Raw genomic sequence first — 25,098 nt, forward strand, 5'->3', positions numbered from 1 at the left:
CAAACGAGCTTTGCGATAGCGTACGTCTGACATCACTTGGACCAGTCAGCCAACTGCTGCGTGAAATTACGACGCCGAAACGTGCAATCACGTCTTCGACTCCGTATCCATCGCCCGCAAACGATTCGTCTGCTCTGCCTATCGTAGCTGTGTATATCTATATTTACATATCACATACAATTGGATGTAACGATGGTACGTGTGTGCGTAAGCGCATGTATGCATGTATACGCGATGTGGGTCGAAAGAAGGGGGTTGAGGAGGGATCGTTCAGTACATATCGTGCGTTCTGCTTGGCAGGTGGACGACTCCTCGAGTTTTGCCAAATTCTCCTCTCGATAATAAGTTTTCTAAAACTTTTGCCGCACGTGTGACTTTTTGAGCGAATACCGCCGCCGTTGCGGAGAGCCAAAGGAGGAGTCGTTTTCGAGTCTTGCGAAAGAGACGAGAGGCACGAGGTGCCCGCGGTGCATGTATAGTAGTGTATACATGTAACGTGTACGTATAGGCGGTGCGGTTCACGTAGATAGAGTCTGCCTTCTCGATGCTATAGCCACGCGTATCTCGATAACCCCTATAATAGGTGTATTACGTCGATTATTACGGGGAAGAAACACACGTGGGTTTCGCAATAATACATCTTGCATTTTGGCTTGACATCCGTGTGACTGAAGACTGCTATAAGTGGGGCTCTCAGCCATCTAGTGGGCTAATAGTGGCAATTTTTCCTGCGAGCGCATGTGACGATTATAAAATAGCTGACAGAGGAGAATTTCACAACGTGCTGCACCGCATCTGCCTCTTCTTCTCTCGTAGTGTCACACGTCTACGACCATTGGAAAGCCAAGATACAAAATAGAGTTATGTACTCGCGTTACATACCGTCACGTTTCTTGTTGCCACTGGCTCAACGACGGAGCGCAAGCTCCTCGTCCACGAGCAGCTACTATCATCAGCAGTTGAGGCGACGACATTTCGGAGACATGTTTCACTGCTTCTTCTGCCGAACAAGGCTAAGGGAGCACGGGGCCCAATTGGCACGACTCTGCGCCAGGCAGTTTGAATTCGTCGCCGCACAGCGTGTCAGGCGTAGCCTGCAGATATTTCAACTCTACTCCAAGATCTGGGACGAAGTCGCACTCCGCGAATTCGCCAGGTCGTGGCGCAGACGCCTGGCCAGAAAAGCGCGCGACTTCCTCGTCGGCGCGGTCGGTGTCAGTGTTTACAATTGGGACCAGCAGAGAATTCACGACAAGGAGCTTTACAGGTAAGTAAGCGCGCATCTAGTCTCGTCGACTGCAAAGATCCTCGCTGCTTTCGAGTCGCTGCTTGACGGGTTGATTTCCATTTTCAAGTTACAGTCAGGAGATCGACGGCATACACGAGTTGCGCGATTGCACGACTGTCTGCCCTAACTGCCACTTGAGGCTCATCGTTGACGCAGCTCGGCCAGATGTACAGTATTGTCAGTGCCCTAATAGTAAATATGCACTCAACAAAGCCCAAGAAGAAGGTACTTGTTAGAATTTTCATTTTATAAAATCATTGCTACTTTCTCTATTGTATCTAATGTATTTGGACTTTCTAATGCAGGCATTGATTGGTTACCATTTTTGGAGAGGCAGGATATGCTTGTTTGGAGGAAAGAAGAACAGGGCCTTTATGCATACAAAGTATATGGATCGTTTAATGATGTCACTGCGGAAGACTTGTTACAAGTTCAAATAGATATTGATTATCGTAAAGAGTGGGATACCACTGCTCAAAAGCTTGAAATAATTGATACTGAACCTCTTACAAAAAATGTACAAGGTAGCCAAACTGAAGTAGTATATTGGGAAATGGTTTGGCCTGTAAGTAAATTTTTCCTTATGCGTGTATCTTCATCCATAAATATTCTGAAATATCTGTCAATTTCAGCGATTCTTTGCAAATAGAGATTATGTGTATCAAAGAAGATGGCTATATGACAAAAAAAAAGATGTGATTATTATTGTTAATAAAGGTGTGGACCATCCAAATGCTCCAGATAGACAAGATACTTACAGGTAATAAATATTCATTTGTTAAATTAAATTTTGATTAGATATCAGATTTATTAAAACATTAATTAATTAGGGTGAAGACGTATTGGTCTTGCATGGTCATAAAACCATACAAAAGTATTAGTGAACCAGGTATTGAATTTGGCTTGACATATTTTGAAGATCCTGGAGTAAGCATACCTTCTGCTGTCACATCATGGGTAGCAATGTCTGGTAATATAGTTAAATGAAAATAGTTAATTTAAAATTGTTCAAAAGAGTATAATATTAACATACTCAATGATTGCTTTTCAGGCTTACCTGATTATCTGTGTCGAATGCGAGAGGCTGGGAAAAATTATAAAAGTTACAAAGCATCATTAAAAACTGAAAACATTAAGACTAAATCTATCCAAATTAATGATGATCGAGATAGTGATAAAAGTTTATTGTCTGTGAATAATGATATCAAACAGATTGCTGTACCTGAAAATTCTGATTCTGATACTAACACAAAAGATCAAACACAAGAAGATAGTATACGACAGCCTACAAAAACTACAAGTGAAGATAATACTTCAGAAGGTAATAAGACAGAAGAACAAGAAGAGAGTAGTGATGCAGACTCTCAAGATGATTATGAACCTGGATTTCTAGATTATTTCTTCAGAGCTAAGTTATTTGCATAGCACAAATAGTGAAGTGTAGAACAACAGAGAGATTATTTACATCCAAAATTAATAATATTATGTACAAAGATGATGACCCTCAACTGATCATTTCAAAAAATATAGTTACTAGTAATCAGTTTTTTGCATGTATTAACTATCTAACAAGTTAATACCCTGTGATAATGACGAATGTATATAAAGAATACACTTTTTTCAATCAATTATATATTTTATGTGGCACAACCTTTTGGGTTAAAAACGAATTATGAATGTATAATAGTAAACTGCCGTGAGTTGAAGAGGCATTTTTACAAATTTTAATTTTTTCATTGGATTTACATATCTGTTATAAGCCCAATTGATGTAAATATTCATATTGTAATATAGATAATTGTTTATTTCTTAAAATAAATAACTGTAAATGATATACGTAATTAAAAATTATGTACTTTAATTGACTAAATTGTTTTGTTTACATTGAAATTAAAATTATTAAGTTATTTACATTTAACAATTTTATTAGTAGATAACTTAAAAAAACTCGATTTCACGTTGCAGCAGAAGTGCTTTTAATAATATATCAAAAAAATCAAATCAAAATTTTTGAAATTCGCTTTTTACATTCAAGAATGCTACAAAATAAATTCATCCTTTTCTCACTAACAATATTATACACGTCCCACGTAGTTATGTTCGTGTTAAAAATTTATCAAAGTTATAAAAAAGTTGCTAGGACAAAAGAAAATTTCGTCATGGAATATATTTTTTTCCTTTCATACTTCAATATCATAATTCATTTCAACTTCTCAATACAGTTTTTTTTTTTTTTTTAATATTCATTTGATTACTTTTTTAGAAATAAAAGCAATTTATTTCAAACGTTTTTTACAAATAAATTCTGAACAAGTGCGGTACAAGGTAAAGCATAAAAATAGTATATAAGTACAGCACCTTTGACTATATACAATTTTAGGAATTTTCAAATTAAGATTATTTGAATCAATTCACTTTGTTGTTTTTTTGAAGAATTATGTCTCTTCTAAAGCTGAAAGTAAAGAATCTGTCTCATCATCAAAATAAAAAGTTACTTCAGGTGGTATTTTTATTGGCTTTGAAATGAAATGCGAACAATCTTCATCATGACATTTTTGAAACATAACTTTACCAATGAGATCAACAATATAATAAACATTATTACTTTTATGTTGACGTCCAATATTTTCACAGTATCTACAAATAAAAAATTGAGATATTAAATAACAAAGGTTCATCTCTTAAAAATCTATACATAATATGTTTCAACTCACCTATTACCCATGACTTCAAATAATATTGCTCTTTGCTTTTCATTAAATTTACTATCCCTAATTTTTCCTGGTTTCACATGGTCTGAAACAAATTTGTCTAAGCATGGATAAGGTGACTTTGGATACTCTTTACAAATAAATGATCGTGCCATGTTATTTTGAGAATATTGTGAATAAGTTTGCAACTGGGCTTTCTTATCTTCATCAAAACTTAGCAGTTTCATTCTTTTCTTTTTTGGTAAATAAGATATCATTGATTTTAAAAATATTTCCATTTCTTTATTATTTGATTTATTTTCCCAAATATATTCACAATCAGGAGCATGAATCAAGTGTGAATTTTTTCCATACTTAGTTGCCTTGTAAACTCTGAAATGTCTATTTTTTGTGTATACATTAACATCAATGAATAATTTTTTTCCTTTATCTGTTTCTACAAATAACTCTTGTAAGTCTTTTTTATCAAATTTACTAAGAATTTCATGTTGAGTTTCTTGATCACTGTCTACAAAAGTAGCAAGATCCGCACAGATTAGCTTGATTAAATGTCCTACATGGAAGTTATTTTCAAAAGCTACATCTTTAGTACTAAATGTCAAATGTTTGCTAAACTTGCCAGGTCTGGAAGAATCAAGATTTATCACCATAGTTCTATCACAAACATAATTCCAATGTTGTTTTATGTATGCGCAAGTAATATCTATCAATGTACGAGTCATTCTCACACCATTTTTATCTTTATTTATTTCTGTTTCATATTCGAGGTCATAATAAAGAAAGCATGGTGTGTTTTCTGGTATTACCTGACAAACAAGATATATACTGTTATAAAAAATTGTTGCCCAAGGAATAATAAATAAAGTGTTTTTATTGTAAATCTATAAGTTACCTCATAAAACACTCTTCTTTCTGCTGGTACATGCTCACTTTCAGTCCAGAAGTCCTCTGGGTAGGTGACAATGAATCGTCGTTTGCCACTCTCATCTTGGAACACAAAACAACAGAGGATATCGTCACCATCACTGCGTTCTGCGGCATCCACCAGTGCATCATGTTGCTTCCAAAATTCCTCTTTGTATGGAGCCGGGCGAAATATCGAACGAGGCCTTTCAAGATCGTCTAACACTGCGGATCGTCTTTTTCTCGATTCCTCGATCTTCTTATCAAACTCTTCGTATAATTTATCCAAGGAATTGCCGTAAAACCTTGCCGAAGGGATCGGAGGAGTCATTTTGAGAAAATTGGAAATTTGAAATAATTACTCCTGTTTTGTTTACTCGACTCAGAAGCGCGCAATGCACCGCATGTCGCAGACGACAGCACAAGCAGTAGCGAATAGCGATGCGGGGTAACGGTCATTGGATGGTATAAGCTATTTGTATTGTGTTCTTTGAACGTGTTCTGACAAGCTTTATAATATGCCACGATTCCCGCGTTTATCTAGACCAACCAATTGACATTGACATTCGAGTTTGATATTTTGGAAACTTAGATTTTATTTTATTCAATTTTGAGTTTCGATTTTTTTGAGCTCAGATGTAAATTCCGTTGAGAACAAAATTTTTTTTCAAGCCTATCAACGATATTTCGAAAAAATCTTTTTGACAAAAACCAATGATGATGAAGTTGTTTAAACTTTTAATACTGTTGTACGAAGATTATTTAAAAAGGTAAGATTTTATAACCTAATAATTGAATATGTTTATGTCATGGCAATATCGAGCGATAAAATCAATCAATTATTATAATTTTTGTGCTACGATCACCCTCACATCTAATAATCATATAGGATGTTTTTTGCAAAAACGAAGGACGCTCATAGAATTGGTTATTTCGCGATTTATATACAGCGGATACATTCATTTTTAATGTCTAATTATTGATATGATTCAATTTTTGTTAAAAAATTTATTGGTTTTGTAAACTTGGACGTCATTTGTTACATGAAGAAATAAATAACATGGTGGAATCCATAATACACAAATGAAAATTTGGACGTTCGTCTTCTGAACAAATATGTGAGATTATAAATCGCAATAGCAAGTAATATTTAACATAATTGAAGATAAATTTCATAAATTTATTCTAAATTATAATACGTGTGAGTGGTAACCTTGCCGGTGAAATTGAAGATAAGCGTTTTGTGAAAATGACTTTCCACATACATCACATACATGAGTGATTTTATGTACTTTTTTAATATGGTTTTTGAGAACATTTTGGTAGCTGAATGACTTTTGACATTCATCACATTTGTAAGGTCTGAAATTGTAATGCACCGCATCAATGTGGATTTTAAGGAGGTTCCCTTGCAAAGTTCGCAAGAAGTACATACATCAATATTGATAGATTTTGACCTCCCAAATCCAATGGTATAGCTCACATATGCCCAAGCCAGGCAAAATCTCGAGAAAAACGCGATCAAAGTTTTGAAAATTAACATGGGCAACATAGGAATTCATGAAAATTTGAGCTACATTTACAATTTATGAAAAGAAATCAAAGTTCGCAGGGGAATGATTATATACAAATTGTAGAGAAAGTTCTTATCTTTCAAAAACCGTGTCTCAAAGTAGAGGTAGCCTGCCGTTTTTTCAATATTTTTTTAATAAAAGATGCTAAAACACGACTTTTTCGGCTCGTTTTAGGGCTAGCAGACGACAAGCCAGCTAACTTAACCCATGTTACTGCGCGAACTCTCAATTGACTAGCGTGTTACCCGAGGGAACGTCCTTAAGATGACCTTTTTGTTTAAATTTTTTTCCACATGTATCACATGCGTGTGAAATATCATTATGTACCGCATCAATGTGGGTTTTGAGTGAACTTCGGTAGCCAAATGTTTTTTGACATTTATCACATTTGTAAGGCTTAAAATTAAGATTAATATGAACTGTATCAATATGGAACTTGAGATGATCGTTTTTTGAAAACGTCTTACCACATACATCACATGTATGTGTGATACCAGTATGCTTCATATCTATATGAGCTTTAAGGTTAGCTTTTTGTGAAAATATTTTTCCGCATGTATCGCATGCCTGAGTGATACGATTATGTACCGCATCAATGTGGACTTTGAGAACCGTGTTGTAGCTGAAAGATTCCTGGCATTGGTCACATTCGTAAGGTTTGAGTTTATTGTGCACTGCATTGATATGAACTTTGATTTGACACTTTTGGGTAAATCGTTTTCCGCATATGCCGCATGGATGTGTAACACCTTTATGTACGGAATCAGTGTGGATTTTTAGATAACCCTTTCGGTTAAATTTTTTCCCGCATATGTCGCACGCATGTCTGATACCATTATGCATTGCATTGACGTGAACATTGAGATTAGCTTTTTGAGAAAATGTCTTCCCGCACACATTGCACGTTTGAGCGATTCCGTTATGCACCATATCAATGTGGGATTTGAGAAGGTTTTTAAAGCTAAATAATTTTTGACATTCATCACATTTGTAAGGCTTGAGTTTATAATGCACTGTGTTGATGTGAACTTTAACTTGATTCTTTCGGCTAAAGTTTTTTCCGCATATATCGCATGTAAACTTTATGCCATTATATGATGATTGTATGTGGGTTGTTTGAAGATTACTTTTCTGCTTGAATGATTTTTCGCTTTCAATACAATTATACACCGTGTGAATGTGTGTTCCGAGTTTATTTTCATAATTGAGCTCTTCTGTTCTATCATTTATTTCTCTGCGTTCGCACTCAACATTTTTATCCAATTTTTTTGCAAATTCACTGAGAAATTTTATTTCCGATACTCCTGCGTTTCCTATTTTAATTAAGTTTTGAGTTTCATGGTGATCACTATTTTTTATATTCTGCAAGTGATATTGAGAATAATCAAGAATTTTCTCGAGTGATAAGTTCATGTTGGACTTGATATTTTTACCGTCGAACGCGATTTCTATTTTGTCCCCAAGTTTATTTTCATGATTTATGTTACACTTTGGCAGCTTATAGATCTGTATGAAATAAAAATTGAATGAACATTTTCGTGAAAATGGTCTATCATACTAGAAAAGTCAAAGTGTTAATACTTACTGAATTTTCTCGCAGCAATCTTGAGAATTGAACATTTTCATTTGGCATCGTATCAATTACTCTATGATCATCGTATTCAATAAATGATACATCTTTTGGTCTCTCTTTCACTCTGAAATAATTTTGATAAAATTAAGTATTATCCTATACTATTTTAATATTTTTATTACATAATGAAAATTACCTAAAGCCACGATTAAATATATTGCTCATTTTCATCTTGCTCACGTAAAGTTAGTTGTATGACTTCTCTTTCAGTACTAATTCTACAAATCAAAATAACTCGAACTTAAGTCAATAATATTTACAAATCGTCACCTTAGTGTAAGAATCTACCGTATTGAAATTCGGTAGCATGTGCGCTGACCTGTGCAAAGAGGCAAAAACGTGTCTTATTTGAATATGGCGGGAAAAGTATTTCTATTTTATTAATACATTTTTTCCTGAAAATTTAAGCTTTTTTCGTTTAATAAATGGCTGCAACTTCTTGCGTTATTCATAACTCAAGGCAAGTTTGTGCATCTTGTGTGAAAAACAATTTTCATTAAAAGTAAATCAGTAAATGAATTACCTGAAATCGATCCTGTGGACGCAAAAACTTATATTTTGAGTTAATTAGAAAATTGATGAAATTTGAAATAATTCTTGTAAGCCAAGTGTTGATTTGTACTCAAAATTTTTTCACGGGTGATCGCTCATGTTATTTCACTATACTAAATCGGTCGATTAAAAAAAAAAGGGATTTTGCTATTGAAAACAAGTCTATTCTTTTTGATAAAAAATATGCAATCAAATAGTAATACTTGAAAACTACGACAAAGCTTTGTCGACGTGGATGAAGTACCAATCAATAAAATATCTGTTAATCATCAGGGAATTCATAGTACTCCATAACGCATGCTTGATGTAAGTATTTTATGCTTACATTATTTTGATTGCATTTTTTTTATAATAATATCATGCCAATTAATAAAATTCCGGTTTAATTAATTTACACGGTATCCTCAATGAATTTCACATCATTGAAGTTGCGCCGGCGCTTGCTAGCCTCCCCACTGCATGTGCGCGCATGGATCTTCTATTTTTGCTTCATGCACATATCATCAGAATCACATGTACATAACGTACGCCAGGTCTTTCATTTGAAGCTGCACACGTCATGGGGTAGTATCAGTCTATGCAAGGATTAGTTTCTCTCTTCTCCATGCGACCCATATGGGAGGATGTCGATGTGACGTGTAGATAACTAAACAACTATAAACAAAAGTAAATAAAAATTGAATAGTAATTCAATCGTATAAAGCGATATAATCTCAATAATCATTTTATCACATAAATAGTGATAATAAATATTGTTCGACACGTTGTTGATAAAATAGTCAATGTGCGACTGCTATTACCTTCGGTTCGGTCAGCAATCTTAAGTTCTACCTATTTCGACATATTTTCTTTACGAGTGCAAATTTTCTTTTTCAAAATCAAAAATGTGTTGATATAACTTGAATTCATGTGCCGATTACGCTGAACGATCTTACGGTAGTGATACTTGGGCATGTGCCTTTTCTACAACAGGTATTATTCAACGATTTATTATTCATAGAAAAGACAATCGAAGTGGAAACAGTTTTAATAGAGCTATGAGACTCTGCACCAATGGGATCGATGATGCGGCAGTACTCGCTGCTGCTACTCATCCTAGCATATCCGACGATGTCGTGGTCCGGCTGCCGAGAGGCCCAGTTACCTCGAGATTGCGAGACTCTCTGCAACTTCGATCAGCAGGGCCAGGTGATAAACTGCGAGCTCAGAGCCGCCGTATTACTGCCGGCCGATTCTCGATACGAAATTTCCCTCTTCAAAGTCTTGCCCGTGCTGGGTGAGTATTTTTCGACCGATCGCTGCTGCTCCACAATTTTGCCTAATTTTAATTCGCATCGATCTCTTTTACGACCGATGATAGATATGGCCGTTTACGCGGCGAGGTCGTTAAAATTACTTCCTCATTGGCTGAAGCTGACTTTTCTCGCGCAAGACGATGGCTGCGACGCGACTTACGCACAAATCGGCGCTATCGATAGCTACTCCAAGTGCGTGCACGTGTTTTTTGGCCCAACGTGCGATTACTGCGTTGGTGAGCCCATCTCGTCTTTTGATCGTGATATTTTGCTATGAATTTTAATTAATTTTTTTACTGACTTTACAGCGAGCGTGGGAAGAATTACAAAGTTTTTGAACGCCCCTCTGATAACGACCGGAGGATTCACCTTCGATTTTACGAAAAAAAAGAAAACTTGCCAGGATGAATATTTTATGACGATTCGTATGGGAAATTTGGCATTTCGAGACATTGCCTTGTTTCTCATAGACATTTTGGATGAGTACGCGTGGAAGAAGATTCACCTATTGTACGACACCAACGGTCAAGCCAAAGTCGCTGGACGACACACGTGCCAATTGATGATGAAGTCAATAGTCGAGTACATAAAAAAGAGACGTGATCTTGAATACGGAACCTTCGATCTCGATGCGACCAAAATTAGCGAGTATCCACAAATTTTAAAGGAACATGTTGGGACATCTTATGCTGGTAAGTTCTCAGTGATCTCTTTTTTGAAAAAAAACATACTTTTTAATTCAAGTTTCGTGTCGAACACAATAGAATAGAATGTACCCACATTATATAGAGCGATAGATTGAGTGCAATTTTATTGATGTCATTATGACTTCATTCTCAATGATCAGTGAGTTGGATAAAAACCAGTTAAATAAAAAAGGTAAAATATATATAACTTTTATCGAGCATAGAAGACAATGAAAGATAAGTTTCTAATAATCGCACTAACTGTGTGTACGCGCTCCGCTATAATTAAGTTCATCGTTGTTTAATTTTGCGTTCTCACTATTATTGTTCTGGATAAATTTCATGGGTTCACACAAAATCTACGTTGAGTCAAGCTTTAATTAAATAAATAAACAAATGGGTCACTGAGTGGTACGTTGTTATACCCGAAGGGCTTGCAGCATGCGTACGGAGAATAAAGAAAAACGGATTGCCTTTCAAAGTACATACATATGGGTTGGATGACGTCAATTGTGTGACAACTAAAATAAGTAATTACGTAATTCATCCTACTCTTAGGAAGTATATAATAATATAATTACATATATGAAAATTTGAATCAGTAGATATAATTCTGAAGGACCTGAAGGGACTCGAGATTAATTGTCAAATCATACACTTTAAGCCCCTTCTGAATAATAATATCTCATATGAAATTCAAATATCAAAAAGCGTACTCATATAAGACTGCAATATTCATCCAAAAAAAGGAAAAAATAGATATTTTTGTGGTCGTACAATACAGTAGAAAAGATTAAACTTTATAAAAAAATTAATTATTTTTATTTGATAGTTTTGCCCGAAAAGATTAAATTTTAGGTAGGAATTACGGTTTATGTAATACCGTCCATATATAGATACATGTATACGATCAGCTATTACTGCGACGCATTGTCGCCTCATCATGGTTTGTTTGTCTCTCGTTCGTCGCAATGCACGCACACACTGCCGATAGGTGCATTGTTTGCGGTTTTCATTTCTTTCTCAATGGAATTTAATTAAAATTAAAATTTAAATAGCCTTAGAATTAGAGTAATCATACAGAAAAATTACCGAGTTGATATTGCTAAATTGTATCAAACATACAACACCCTTATGACTAAAAATTAATTTTATAATTGAGGTCTTGGAATTGTCGGAATTTTACGTATAATTTTAAAGAACAAAACTAAGAATCTAATGTTGAATGTCTCACGATATTTTTAAAAGAAAAATAAAGAGTATATTTCGATCGAAAACGTGCATTCTATCGCTAGAGTGTTTTCTACCTTATCTACTGAAAGCTCGGTCGAGCTTTGCACTGTGAAAATATTTATCATAAAATCCCAATGTAGCGGCTATCGATATAAACATTTTGAAAGGAATCGAATGGGCTTTTACAATATGCAACGCACAATAAACTGTGCGTATTTAGAGTGCAAGCATTAATTGTACTCAGTGATCGACATACTTTATTTAAGTATAAAATAAATCAAGACAATAAATTTATAATTGGTTGTAGCATCTAATCTTTGGTACTTCATTTCTTCTTGTAAGAAAAACGTCAAAAGTACTGATTCGAAAGTTGGGTGGGTAGAAAAAGTGACAATAATTCGGAAAAGCGGATGAGCTTTTATTGAACTTTTTCACATGAAAAGCTTTTTCTCATTGTTGCCACTTGCTTAAGTATACTCTCTCTCTCTCTCTCTTGCTCGAGCTCGAAATTCTTCAGTGGGTTGCTTTCTCTCTCACTTGCTTCCTAGATGGCTTGTGGGAATGCACTTTATGAAACACTATATACTTTGTTGTGGTACGGGCACAAAGTTTGGATTTAGCAGATGATATTATAGCCCTTATAATTCTGTACAAGCCAGTAGAAAAGGCAAGGAGAAAAATATTCTCATTTTTTACGTACCCTCTTGTCTCTCTCTTTTCTTACGCTCTTGAGGCACTTGGGGGAGAAGGGATGGAATTTTAGAGGTCGACAGCGATTTTTCAAGAGACTTTTGTTTTTAAAGTATTTTCTTCTTTGTGAAAAAGTATAGAAATGCTTTTACTAGAAAAAAAATGACGAGACTTAATAGAGCGAAACAGGCCAATACTTGTTTCAGAAATCCAAAGAAACAGCATACCTATCGCACACTGAAGCTTGTTGTTATCCATGCATGTGTACACTTAAAACAAGAAACTATAGATGTACAAGAATGCGCGGATCTATCTAACTTTCAGTATTCCGCGTTTGTATGTCTTCAAATATATGTTTTTATTATTCTGCGTACATACGTCCGATACCTATAAATAACACTTTATATCATTGTGTATCGAGTCGAGCGTGCGCTTGGGGCGCATCAAGCGACATGATACATTAACTGCAATAACTTGGGCGCTTTTTGTCTCTTTGTCGCACACAGAAGTTTTTTCTGAATAAATAAAAAAAATGATTTACTCATCCTTTTGTGTCCTTGATCGACGCGCCTCGGGAGAGTAGTTGGCGACAAAAATTACATGCTAAAGATTGACATTAATAAAATTAAGTGTCGAATAAGCTTACCGAGAAAGCTTTCAGTGAAAACAGATTTTTTGAGCACTCAAGGTTCCTTATTCGAAAGAAAATAAACTAAGCGGTTTTTAAAATCCTAATTATATTCACTGAAGCACAGTACCCGATTGTATCGTTGGATATAATCAGAGTTCTTATCATGAGCCCAAAATGCTCTGCAGTTGTGAGCAATTTAATGAGATTCTTGCGATGTTAATCGGGCTACTGGAATCTACTTTGAGAGAAAAGCAAGAATTTTGCATTCACAACCTATTTAGGAGGGACCTACAAATTAATTATCTTGTTGACGTAAAAAGTGTAGTTTTGCGTAAATAAGATTTGTGTAAAAATCACAGCGATGCATCGAATTGCACGACGTAGTGCAAATTTATTTTGAGGTAAATTGTCAACGTTATATTTTTAAAATAACTGCCTGTGAGAAGTTATTGCCCCCATGTCACAAAACGTTTCTGTACGTAGACATTGTTATCATCGTGACCAGAAAAAACATTGAAGCCATCTCGTACAGCAACGGAGAAATAATCAACAGAAAGCCGCGTGGGTTTATATAGTATTATTATTTGCGTGGGTTGCGCGTTATAGATAGAAAGAAAAATGATATTCAGCTGTGGGGTCATTATGCTGTCTCTCGAATTTCATTAGAGCGCCTAGTGCCTCGCCGAAAATCCAAATGAATGACGCTTAAAGCTATCATCGAGATGAAAAAAAGGAAAGGTTCCCGACGAGCGTCTCAAATATAGCATATAGATTTTGCTGAATGGGTTAAGACTTTTTTGCAGCTTTGGTGAAAATAGATGTAATCAATGATCGTCTGTCGCTGAAATGAAAGATGAAATTTTGCAATATATGCAATTGTCACAGGGATAATTGTAATGATACGTGTGACGTGTAAATGTATCTCATTATCATATCACGGCATACATACAACAAGCGCAGTCGCATTCAGAGCTTTTGGATTGACATTAGGATCAATGTGCGATGGCATTTCCGTTATTTGTAGACTCGTAATATTATGAAGTGCATCGTACACAAATAATAGTTCCAGCTATTATGTAGAAAAGTTACTTTCACGTATATACGTATATTTGCAAGCATTTTATTGTACCTTGATTGAAATGAATTTTTTTTTACCTTTTTTTCATCAAAATTGAATTCTTCTATAACAACTTAAGTTGTCGAATAGTTGATACCCAGCTTTGAGCTTCATTTAAAATTGTTATCAAGTAACAAAGTACTGTAATTAACAAATAATGATTCCTGTTTAAAACTATATCAACTTAAATATTGAATAACAACTGATTAGTTACATCTTAATCCTGATAAAATTTTTTTGATTTGCCATCTTTCGGTCGTTCAGTTTCCTTTGAAACAGTTACTGGCATATTTTATTCATTATTAAATTTTAAAAATTTCAAATTTTCAATTGAAAAAACGTCAAGGAGGGCAAAGATTATATTACCTTAAAATTAGTTGATTATTAAAACATAGAGATAGAATCATATTGCTGGTATTTTTTTAAATTTGTCCTTCATGTTAGTTCTTTTATTGATCTGGTCAAGACAAAAATTCAACTTTTCAGTTGAACTTATTACCTATCGACCGATCTAGTGCTGTATTACGGCAAGGATGAAATTTCTTGAGATAATCACGAATATTGTTAATGCAGAATTAACCCTTTATAACATAATTGTACAAAAATGTATATTCTTAGATATGGAAAATTTATTATTTTTATTTTTCTATATAATATCCTCAAAGACTTGGCATCAAAAACTTGTTATCATCAATAGGCGTGAAATAAGTGGAATACCTCCAAATGCCATCTTTGCATTTACGGGCGTACATCGTACGAGCCCAGGCAATGACTCATTTGTTTCCACAATAGCACTCGGAATAATGACCATGGTAGACGTAACTCATGCCCCGGTATGCTACACACCTATACACACTCTCGATTACAAGCGTTACGAATTTCGGTATTTCAGCGCTGGGTCGCGTCGCTCGGCTATACATACGAAATACGCGCGCACAGTACGTGTTCCACCGTCTAACGTATATGAATGCCATTGCGAGTGCGGTGGTGTGCAGGGCTGTTGATCTAGCTCGCAATAAGACGCGTGCAGATATATATCCCAATAATACACAGCATCCATAAGGCGACGAGGTTTGCTGTTGGCCCGCGCGCGCCTCGCGAGAAAACGAGACGCGTGCGCGCCCCCCGTTGAATTGTTGAAGAGGGGATATATCCCTAGCGCGACGCTATAGGATGCTACACGACGCCGCGGCGGAGAGCTGGACGGACGATGCCGGCGCGGCAACTATTCAGTTTCAATCGCGCGCTTCATCCGTGACATACATCAACGCGTCTTACCCTTGTACGTTTACTGGTGCAAACATTTTTTTCCCCCCCAAAGACTTTCGTACGAGTCACGTGTTTCGCGGTGTTTCACGACAACAACAAATAACAAGTGAATTTCGTTCGTTATTTCTCTGTGTGGATGGTGAAAAAATCATATGCTTCTGTGAAGGTGTTATGAGATAATTTTTCATTTCGTATGTTTTTTTTTGCAAGCACGAGTTATAAGGGACCTATTTTAACCGATGCACGTGCGCGAACGTTTGGAGATTTTTGTCTTTGAAACAGCGGGTATAATTAAAAATACCGTTTCGAACGTTTTAGTATGTGGTCCTGCTCGTGAAACCATTTATAAATGCAGCTTTTTACAATATCCCATGGCGATATGCTGTGCCATCAATTAAACTCTGCAACGCAGAGTCTACATACGCGTATTTATGAGAAAGGCAATATGACCACAATCGGTTTGTTGCGAGCAAACGTGTCCGGAGGCCTCGAGCTCATCAATTCCCGAATTTCTCATTATTTTTTCGATTATAATCGTTTATTCGTGCGGACAAAGGTGAGAGTTGATGATAAATTTCCCTGCCGATGACTCGTGATGTGGCGCGCGAGCAAATAAGAGAGAGCTTTTTGCAATAATGTCCTACACATTATAATAATTTTTGCGACGATTGAAACGAACGATTCGTAGCGTAAAATCACCTCGAAATTATGCGGTTAAACTTCGATGGTTTCGAAAGTTTTAGCGAAAATCATAATGCACGCGACTCGAAGGCGATACCGTTAAATATACATGTGCGAAAGTGCTAGGGGGCTATATAGCGCATCATCCTGTCGTTCACGCACTCGTGTGTATTTAGACTGGCAAGTCCTACCATTATCTGAGAGTACGGCTGACGGTACCCGGAATACTATGCTCGGCATCGCTTCTATCCGGACTGCGACCCTTTTCGTGCGCGCGAGCTTGCGCGGGTACTTTTGGCGAGGAGTACAAGTGCCATTAGAGACAACATGCACAAGTGCGCGTGGCGTGAGCGAAGAGATTGAATTCGATACAGTTTCACGGAGTCATTAAAGCGAATTGAACGCGGTTTTCGGAATTTCAAGTAGCGTGCATCGAGTGGGACTCGTGCCTGGGTGTAACGAGATCTGTAGCTCTGACATTGCGGCTCGAAAACTATCCTCGGCGGTGCGGGAACAGGCCAAAACACCTGTTTACGCTCGGACGAGTCGCTTGGCTTTTTTTCGATCGCTCGCTCGTACGCTCGTGTTTGTTTCCCAAATCCCTCGGCTACGCTATGCGCGGCTTTTCGAAGGCTCCAGCTGTCTCGGACTTTGCGAGCACAATTCGCCGCAGTTCGGAATAACGCAACGTCGAGATTGATATTATGTGCCTTTAATTTGTCGAACGGTTTTCTCGAAAGTTGCTGCCACCGCTGCCAGGCAGGGCGCATTCATTCGCGACGCACATGCATACCGTGACTCGAGCAAATCACTGACGTTCGAGCGTGCACCAGCCCCTGGGCAAGTATTCGCATTAATTGTTCTGTCCAACTTTTTCAATATAAGCCTCCATAGGACTCGCTCTAAGCTACCTTGCTTATGTATATCTGCCAACACACAAATTACACGCACGAGGCACAGCTTTCGAGCAGTGCGAATAATAGACTTTATTCTCCCAAGTTTGCAAGCTCTCTTAAAATGTCACACGATACACTCGATATATGTAGGTGTTATTCACGTCCACTCGAAAAAAACAGGTTTTAAAAATCAACGCAATGCATCATCGAATATTTTATTTCGAATAGTTGTGTATTATTTTTATGCAAGCCTTCGAAGACATTTCGGACGCGAGCTTGCAACTTTCTTGTACCGACAATAGTGTGTGTATACTCGAGCTAGAAATTTTCTATCCGAGTCCATTTTTAATTTTCCAAGTTTTACATTTGCACCACGTGCATCGGGTCATTTCAATGAGAAAAAAAATTACACGCGAAAACTTTTTCGTTGTGCAAATTGTGTAGGGTGAAAAAAGTTGAGCGCGTTAACGTGTACTTAGGGTTGCGGAAGAATCGTGCCCGGCGATCGAACAGTTATTTGCAGCTAAAACGTGCAGCCTCCGCATCGTTGATGACTGAGCTTCCTCTCATATTCTTTTTTTTTTATTGATTGAGAAGTTGTAGAATTTCGAGACAAGTTGCTGCGGCTACTCGTATACAGAGACTTTGATAAATAGTGTGGGTGCACATCGAAACTTTCGTACGAGTTGCATCGTGATTGTTTATTAAAATTTATTTCATTTTCTTCCCAAAACATTGAGCGCAGAGCTTTTTTGGCTTTTTTTGTTCAATCGAATATAAATGTCATTCGTTTCAGTCATCCCGAAATTTGTATGAATTTTTTATGGTTCATAGCTGTCGTGTTCCATATATCTCGGTTTCGTGTTTTTTCCCGCAATTTACGATTTATCTCAAATACGTCGTCGACGCGTTAAAGCCCAAAAATATACGGGAAATTTAAATTTGCCATTTTATCTCGAGTACAACAATTCTACGTAAGTTCATGGGGCTCGCGCAATCTCCAGATGTTTTTATTCCTAGGCAATACCTGAGAATCGAGCGTTTACATTTCTCAATTTGACTTGGAACTTTTTTTTTATTTCTTTGATTCAATGGACGGCAGCTGGCTAATGTATATTCTCTCAATGTCTTTTGTTGAGAGCGGCTTCGCTTGGGATTTTTGAATGGAAACCGTTCACAAATAATCACGGATTTTTCTCGTGTTTAAAGAAGTACTTTCATTGACGTCTTACTGCTTCCTTTTTTGTTCGCGATGATTATCGAGCAAGATGATTACGAAAGATCTACTCTCATTATTTTATTTTTTTCCGAGACTTTTGCGGATACACAAACAAGACAGTGGTAGGATTTTTTTACGAAAGATTTTCATTCGAGAATAGCACGTAGTGCTGCGCCGATACGAGCTTTTTCATGTAATATTACACCTCTTTTCTATGTTTTGACACACGCGACAAGCCTCTCAGGTATTGAAAACTTATAAAGCTTAAGCTCGTACCCATTCACTCTTATACATCTCTCATTTTTCACCTCTTTATGGAAAAGAAGCTGTGCAAAGCTCGTAAGCTTATAAAAAAGCTTCATTAATATTCGCGATTGCGATTACAAAAAAAAAAAAGCTCTATGAATATAAGCGGTGACGCGCACGCCCATCTTTGCATTCAGTGGCAGCAAATTAAATAGTGAGCAAATAAAATATACATGCACATCTTGCAGCTCGTCTTAGCAAGCGTGTAGCAGTTCGTGCAGCTGCGAGCAATTATCCCTCCGTGAACACCGCTTGGTTATATCGTCTCTGCTGCGCGATGCAGCATCTGCCCGACGCCGAGGATTTAAGCTTTTTACGTATATATGTATTATTGCCGCGCGCGGCAATGAAAAAGAGCTTTTACTAAACTGTATTTATGTGTAGCATTGTGCGTGCGTGTCGAGTTATTATATACGCATTCGAATCGGTAAAATTCTAACTTTGAAATTGTCTTCCGAGTCGTATGATTTAAGGCAGTATATGACGCGGATAAACAATACCTGTAACGGCGTAAGAGCAAAGTTCACGAAAAGAGAAACTCCATTCTGGAAGATCTAGCTTTACCACTAGCTCCTACTGCACAATAGACGACGCAGTTAATTCGTCGCGTTTGTCATCCTTCAATGAGACTAAAATTGAACCTTGCTCACTGGAGTGTTTTATTCGTCCAACGCCTATCGAAGAATGCATAATTATGCAAAATCTCACTTTGAACGCTACATTATTTATGTGTGCGAAGGAAGGAGAGAGAGAGAGATAGAGTAAAGCGTCGTAATCGGATGAAATCAGAAACTACCTTTGACCTGAAAAACTTTTTAATAAAGTTGCCCGCTCATGAGCGTGTGCGTGTGTGTCTACGCGTCTGGCCATGTGTGCTGTGCGTTGACGCACAGTTCTGCCTAGTAGAAGTTATATCATTTTATGCGCATAGTTGGACTAATAATCCTGTTACGTATCATATACCTTTAGCGGTTACGAAATTTCGCCGCTCACCCGCGCGATGTACTTTGCATTTTCCAATGATATTGTTTTGCATTGCATTGCATGATGATAATTGAATAATTCGGCGCTAGCTCGAGCGCTCTAATTTCGTCGTTTCAGCAGAATGAAATTGTTTTGTTTATTCGTTGAATGACTCCCTTTAAGCAATTGCGCGCGTTCGAGACAAATATCATTCGCACGCGCGCGCTATGCAGTCGACCTGTATAACTGCGCGCGACGATGGAAAAACTTTTATCCAAATAGCTCGAATTTAATATATTTTTCAAGTTTTTTTACGAGGGCTTGGAATTACGAAATTTATCGTCCTCGCCATTCGCATGCCCAACAAAGCTCCGAGCGCACCGGTCGATTAAAGTGCGCGGAGAGGTGAGAAAAAAGGATAATACGTCGGAATCGCTGCGAAAGCGATATTTCAATAACTGTTTATCGGGCTTGTACCTCTCCGAAAGGCTATATTATTCAGCCAACTGATTTATCAGCCGCTCGCGTGTCTCGTTTTATTTTCCGATCGATTGGGCGTGCCGGCCTTTCCACCCAAACGTACGAAAAATTTCATGTCAACTTTGCGAATTTCCTCCAAAGAAATACGTTCGCTAGTTCCATAATGAGCGATAAAAAAGAGCATCCGCATTCGTTCCTTACGACGAGTAATTCCTTTCTGGGCGAGAGAGCCCGCGTAATCCAAGCTCGTATATGGGCATCGGGCAATAATCCGAAAGAAGCGCGCGACTTGATATAGCCGTTCGATAAAGGCAGAAATCAATTAAGTTTACTACCAGAGACATGGCAAGATACGAGAGACAAGGAAGTAAAAAAATGGTACGAAAAATTTTTATCGCGAACGCGCGCGCGCCAGCGAGTATAAGCCGCTGCTGGCCAGATATGCATCGGAAATCCGAAATTACTCGCTCTCGTCACTCGCGGATCGTTGCGGCTTTACACCCACACTCGTCGTTAATCTCGTTTATTTTTCTGTCAACTTTTGTGACACGTTATTTCTTTTGGAAGGAGTATGAAAAATATTTTAGGGAAGTAATGCCAGAAGTGTGATTTTAAATTGCAAGATCAAATTTCGAAAGCTCTTCAGGTAAGTTGAGCTTTTCAAGTAAATTAGAAGCATAGGTTCATTGTGGTATATCACATTGCCATGTATTAGAATCTTATTCACAGAGAAAAGTTGAAATAAAAAAATTAATTATAGCTATGAAAAAATTACCTAGGATTTTTAAGAATACTATACTACATTTCAGACGCGCGTGTCAATTTTTTACTCGTACTTTGAAAAACTTTCTATTTTGACATTTTTAGACGTCACTTTATCCTATTTTGTCTCGAGTCAAAAGTAACTTGACCAATCAGAAGCCGTTTAAGCGATTTCACTTTTCAGTTCATTATCTTTATATATAATAAGTACTAGCAACTTTCAGGCGCGCTTCGCGCGCATAAATTTTTCAGTAGGGTTTTAAGAAGGTTACTATTTTGACCGTAGGTGGCACTTTATTGCATTTTGTCTCGAGGTATAAGTAACTCGACCAATCACAGGCCGAATAGATTAACTTCACTTTCAGGTCCATCATTATTTTAAGTGAGGAATTTTATATTTATGTAAGAAATACGATTGAAGATGATAATTTTTCTACTGCACTTGAGAGTAATCAAAAGTTAAGGGTACTTCCATATACACCAGCCCATAAAGTCCTTTCGCAGTCAAATCAATTTTCAATTGATACTGCAGTACATTTTTTTCATTATAAGAAGAAGTTCATCGGCCGTACATTTAATTTTCAAATTTTTAAGCTGGTAAACTTGTTGTTATCTCCTTTTGTCTCGCTATTGCATCTTCCTCATCCTTCTCGATATTTAAACACGATCGAAAATTTTTGAAAGTATTATTCTTCATATAGAGTTACAAAAAGGAAACAATTGCCGTAATTTGGAGAAATGGCTATTTATGCGGAGTCAGACCTATATTTTCATATGGTTTATATATTCAAATTAATAGTAGATTAATGTTGAAATTAAGCAAATGATAATAGCCTTTTCCTCCAATAAAAATGAACATTTATTTTAAAAAGTCCATGGAATATTAGTTTTTAACATTTCAAGGCATTATTCGAGTATTTCGTAAAATCATAGTTTTTGATTGATCCATCTTCAAACTAAATAGTGAAATAAAAATTTCTCCAATTAGATTCTTTGGCGAATATCAGTATTGCCATTGCAGAACTCATAGTAATCTGCAACCTAGTTTTTTTTCAATTTCGCGTTTTCTAAACTTTTCGTCAGCCATCAATTTTTATCTCATTCGGAACGAAGCCAGATCTCCAGCAAGGACATTCGACGATTTCTACCAATTATTTTCATTTTCACTCTCTCACAGTTCCTCTTGGCGTTATTAAAAGCTACATAATGAAATCTGTCCAGCCGCGCCGGTGTAGATGATCCAGCAGGCTTATAAGCTCGAAAACTGCAACTGTGCATCGATCACTCGGCTGAAACGCATCTCGCTCAGCATATCTTGACAAGCGTCACGCACGTCTGTAATTCATTCACCCATGAGCATTCATCAGTCCCATATAGCTGCGAACGCTCTCCGATATTATCTTGGATCAACTCGATGGAATTCGACGAGAGCTTTTTAAGCGCGATTGACGCGAGATTGAGGATTTGTCTGATGGATGTGCCGCAGCGAGTACCAAAGGGCAACGATGAGCGATTTTTTTCCCCCTTTTAACTACACCCTGTCGCGCTTGGCCTCATGCATGCATGTATGCACGATGCACCAAGTGAAAATCTGCCTGCGTGGCCTGTGACGGGTGGCGCGTGGCTCGTTCAGGGAAACGAGTCCCAATCTTTTATTGACGTTTTTCCACACTCGTTTCGATAGTTTACTCTTTCACAAAATATGTATTCATTTTTCTGGTATTTGTTTGTACTCTTACACACTGCAGTTTTTCACCCAACCTCTCGTACTCTCTCTTCGATTGTGATATCACTCATTTTAATTTTTTTTCCAGTCAGTGCACTCTTCAACTTTTGAGATGAAAAATTTAATTCGTGATTCGCATTACAAATTTAAAGGAATGCAGCAGTAGCAGCAGCTTTTCGCGTCTTAAAATTAATTTTCCTGATCTTTTTTTACCACACGTATTATGTATGGTACAATCTCATTTTTATCATCTCTTTTTCTCTTGTCGAACTCGCTTTTGATTCTATCGGCGTCGATCTCCTTTACTTTACTTCGAGCCGTGCGCCCAAGAGAAAAAGAAAGAAAGAAAGAATTAACGAGCACGTTAGCTTCCTTCGTTCAGCTCTGCGCCAACAATCAGGCGTCGAGTCGGTGGGTCGGTGTGCGGGTGCTGCAGTTTCGCACCCGCGCTCAAACCTCTCGATTTCGACAAATTTATCACTGAATAATTAATCTTGCTTTGGCTTGCTGATGACGCGCTTGATTTTTCCGCCGGCTCGTACAGTAATTTGTACCCTCGAGTATGTTTATCCTGCGGACACACGAGTGTTTAGGAAGGAGAGAATGAAAAAAAGGTAGAAACCCAACAATGGAACTCGCTTTATTTACTTTTTTCTCCCCTCTCTGTCCCCCTTCTACTTGCATCATTCGAATAAAAAAGTATCGCGTCCCACGCTCGAAAGCAGCGTCAGCGCGAGTATATGCACGCACAACTCTAGATAGATAATTTAACTAACCTGCTAAAAAGCTTTTTTTCCATTTGCCTAGTTCGTGCGCGTAACGAGTAAAAAGCTCACGGCGGTTTTCTCGCGCGCGCACTGACATTATTGCCGAAAAAAAAGGCAGAGATAGTGCGCGAGGTATGATTGCGCATTTGATTGTCCAGCTCGCACTCAAGGGCAGTTGTTTGTAACATTTTTCCCGTCGACGACGAACATCATCTCGCCCCTCGAGGTTTATTGAAAATAAAAATGTACACTTGTGGCTGTACATATTTATATACGCGAGACTCGAATGTAAACAGAATTTAAAAATGAACGCGAATGATTTCGTCGCAGAATCTCGGAATTCGAGTGTTTTTATTGGATAATGGATAATCAATCGCAATTATACGATCGATCTCGGGCATGCAGCAATCGTTGGCACGCGCCCCCTCGGCTCGCTTCGTCGCAGTCATTTTTTATAAGCCCGCGCTTCGTACTATACAGCGAGTCTCCGGCGTGCCTTGAAAAAAAGGAAGGAAAAGAAAAAGAAAGAATAACTGCTCTTGGGTCGGGACTAATAATTACGTTGGCTTTTCTTTTTGACGACTCACACATACACACTCGCACACCGGAATCCTATAAATCGCAGCTTCATGCTTGCGTCCCGTACACGGAACAAATCTACTTTCGCTCTCTTTCTTTCTCTGTCTTTGGCGCTTCATACATTGTTTGATAAATCGATCGACGTTTCCCCTTAAAAGAAGACTTTTCGTCTTGTCGGAATCAGCCGGAAAACAACAAATTATTGGCATTGTTAAAAGAGCAGCTTCTGGTGAGACGTAGGATAAAAAAAAAGCTTGACGGAAAGTGACTGGCAGTGCGGGGCATTGGAGAGAGCTGTATCGACTAGATGCTCGAGATTTAAGAATCCACTCGGAAGAATAGCTCGAAAAATAAATGTTCTTTTTCGCGCTTGTGTACGAAGGGGAAAAAATATCAACCGAAACATGTTGCTCGTATACATTTATAACGATCCGCGTTAAAAGCCTTAAATCTCCAAATGAGCGCGAGGTGTGTTAACAAAGTGCAGTGCTCAATAAAGTGTTTCGTCGCAGTATCCACACAGTGTGCATTGGTGTCATCGCGCTATAACTTCAGATAGGCAGCGATCGATCGAGCCGAGCAGGAATATACGCAGACCACTCAGCATCAATTTCGTTAATCAATATAATACGTTGAAGCGAATGGCTGATCGTGTTGAGCCATGAGCTCACTCGGCGGCCACCCCGTGGACTTTGATAGCCTAGTCCGAGGACGCACCACCTGCCGCCGCTGCCGTTTCTGCTGCCGCTGCTGCTACTGCTGGTGTATTAACGACGCTGGTGGTGGTAGCGGCAGGCAAAAAAGCAGCATCCTTCGGCCCGGCGCACCACCCTGAAGACTCCTTGCCAGCAATAATATCGATCAACCAGGTATTTGTGCGCACCTTTTTTTTTTTTATCTTGTCGTATATTAAGTACACGCTGTAGTTTTATCACTTACAAAGCCAGAGGAGAATAGCCAAAGTTTATTATAATATTACATAGGAATCGGTGCGCGCGCGGACAACGCTGTAAAGTTGTAATCTCTTAAATATACGTGGCGGGGCAAATTACCGATGCCCGGCTGCGGATAGGAGCACATACACACATATAGGAGGTCGTGCACATGGTGCGCCTTCTGCGCGAGACTGCATATTGA

At 37.7% G+C, this 25,098-nt stretch overlaps 4 protein-coding genes across 7 annotated transcripts in view; 2 read left to right on the plus strand and 2 right to left on the minus strand.

Annotated features, from left to right (window-relative positions):
- The first annotated feature begins 271 nt into the window (after nt 1-271).
- Nucleotides 272-3,125, plus strand: LOC106648250 (stAR-related lipid transfer protein 7, mitochondrial-like). Of its 2 annotated transcripts, none has more exons than XM_014364988.2 (6): nt 272-1,267; nt 1,356-1,513; nt 1,594-1,853; nt 1,921-2,048; nt 2,119-2,258; nt 2,340-3,125. In XM_014364988.2, exons 1-6 carry the CDS (start codon nt 864-866, stop codon nt 2,711-2,713), a joined length of 1,464 nt encoding a protein of 487 aa, XP_014220474.1. In that variant the 5' UTR covers nt 272-863; the 3' UTR covers nt 2,714-3,125. The 2 variants fall into 2 exon arrangements, with proteins under 2 accessions (XP_014220474.1, XP_014220476.1); XM_014364990.2 differs by having other exon boundaries at nt 1,362-1,513.
- A 157-nt stretch (nt 3,126-3,282) lies between these two features.
- Nucleotides 3,283-5,638, minus strand: LOC106648283 (DNA-directed primase/polymerase protein-like). Its single transcript, XM_014365040.2, has 3 exons — nt 4,892-5,638; nt 4,003-4,805; nt 3,283-3,925 (listed from the first exon to the last, which is right to left on the minus strand). Exons 1-3 carry the CDS (start codon nt 5,231-5,233, stop codon nt 3,724-3,726), a joined length of 1,347 nt encoding a protein of 448 aa, XP_014220526.1. The 5' UTR covers nt 5,234-5,638; the 3' UTR covers nt 3,283-3,723.
- A 1,102-nt stretch (nt 5,639-6,740) lies between these two features.
- Nucleotides 6,741-8,313, minus strand: LOC106648157. Its single transcript, XM_023458676.1, has 4 exons — nt 8,246-8,313; nt 8,062-8,173; nt 7,910-7,982; nt 6,741-7,838 (listed from the first exon to the last, which is right to left on the minus strand). The coding sequence occupies exons 1-4, from the start codon at nt 8,278-8,280 to the stop codon at nt 7,825-7,827; spliced, it is 234 nt and encodes a 77-aa protein (XP_023314444.1). The 5' UTR covers nt 8,281-8,313; the 3' UTR covers nt 6,741-7,824.
- An 876-nt stretch (nt 8,314-9,189) lies between these two features.
- The window catches only part of LOC106648159 (atrial natriuretic peptide receptor 1), a 68,749-nt gene continuing 52,840 nt past the window's right edge, over nt 9,190-25,098 (plus strand). For 2 of the 3 annotated variants that reach the window (XR_002763446.1, XM_023458675.1), the window contains exons 1-3: nt 9,461-9,937; nt 10,022-10,192; nt 10,265-10,648. Coding sequence is in view for 2 of the 3 variants with exons in the window: in XM_023458675.1 (XP_023314443.1) it covers nt 9,715-9,937; nt 10,022-10,192; nt 10,265-10,648 (778 nt within the window). In the remaining variant the exon portion in view is untranslated. Of the gene's footprint in view, nt 9,328-9,460; nt 9,938-10,021; nt 10,193-10,264; nt 10,649-25,098 lie in introns of those variants that run through there. The other variant, XM_023458674.1, reaches the window with a different exon arrangement.

Source organism: Trichogramma pretiosum, unplaced genomic scaffold (assembly GCF_000599845.2).
Source record: "Trichogramma pretiosum strain Unisexual culture from Peru unplaced genomic scaffold, Tpre_2.0 scaffold24, whole genome shotgun sequence".
Lineage (NCBI taxonomy): Eukaryota > Metazoa > Arthropoda > Insecta > Hymenoptera > Trichogrammatidae > Trichogramma > Trichogramma pretiosum.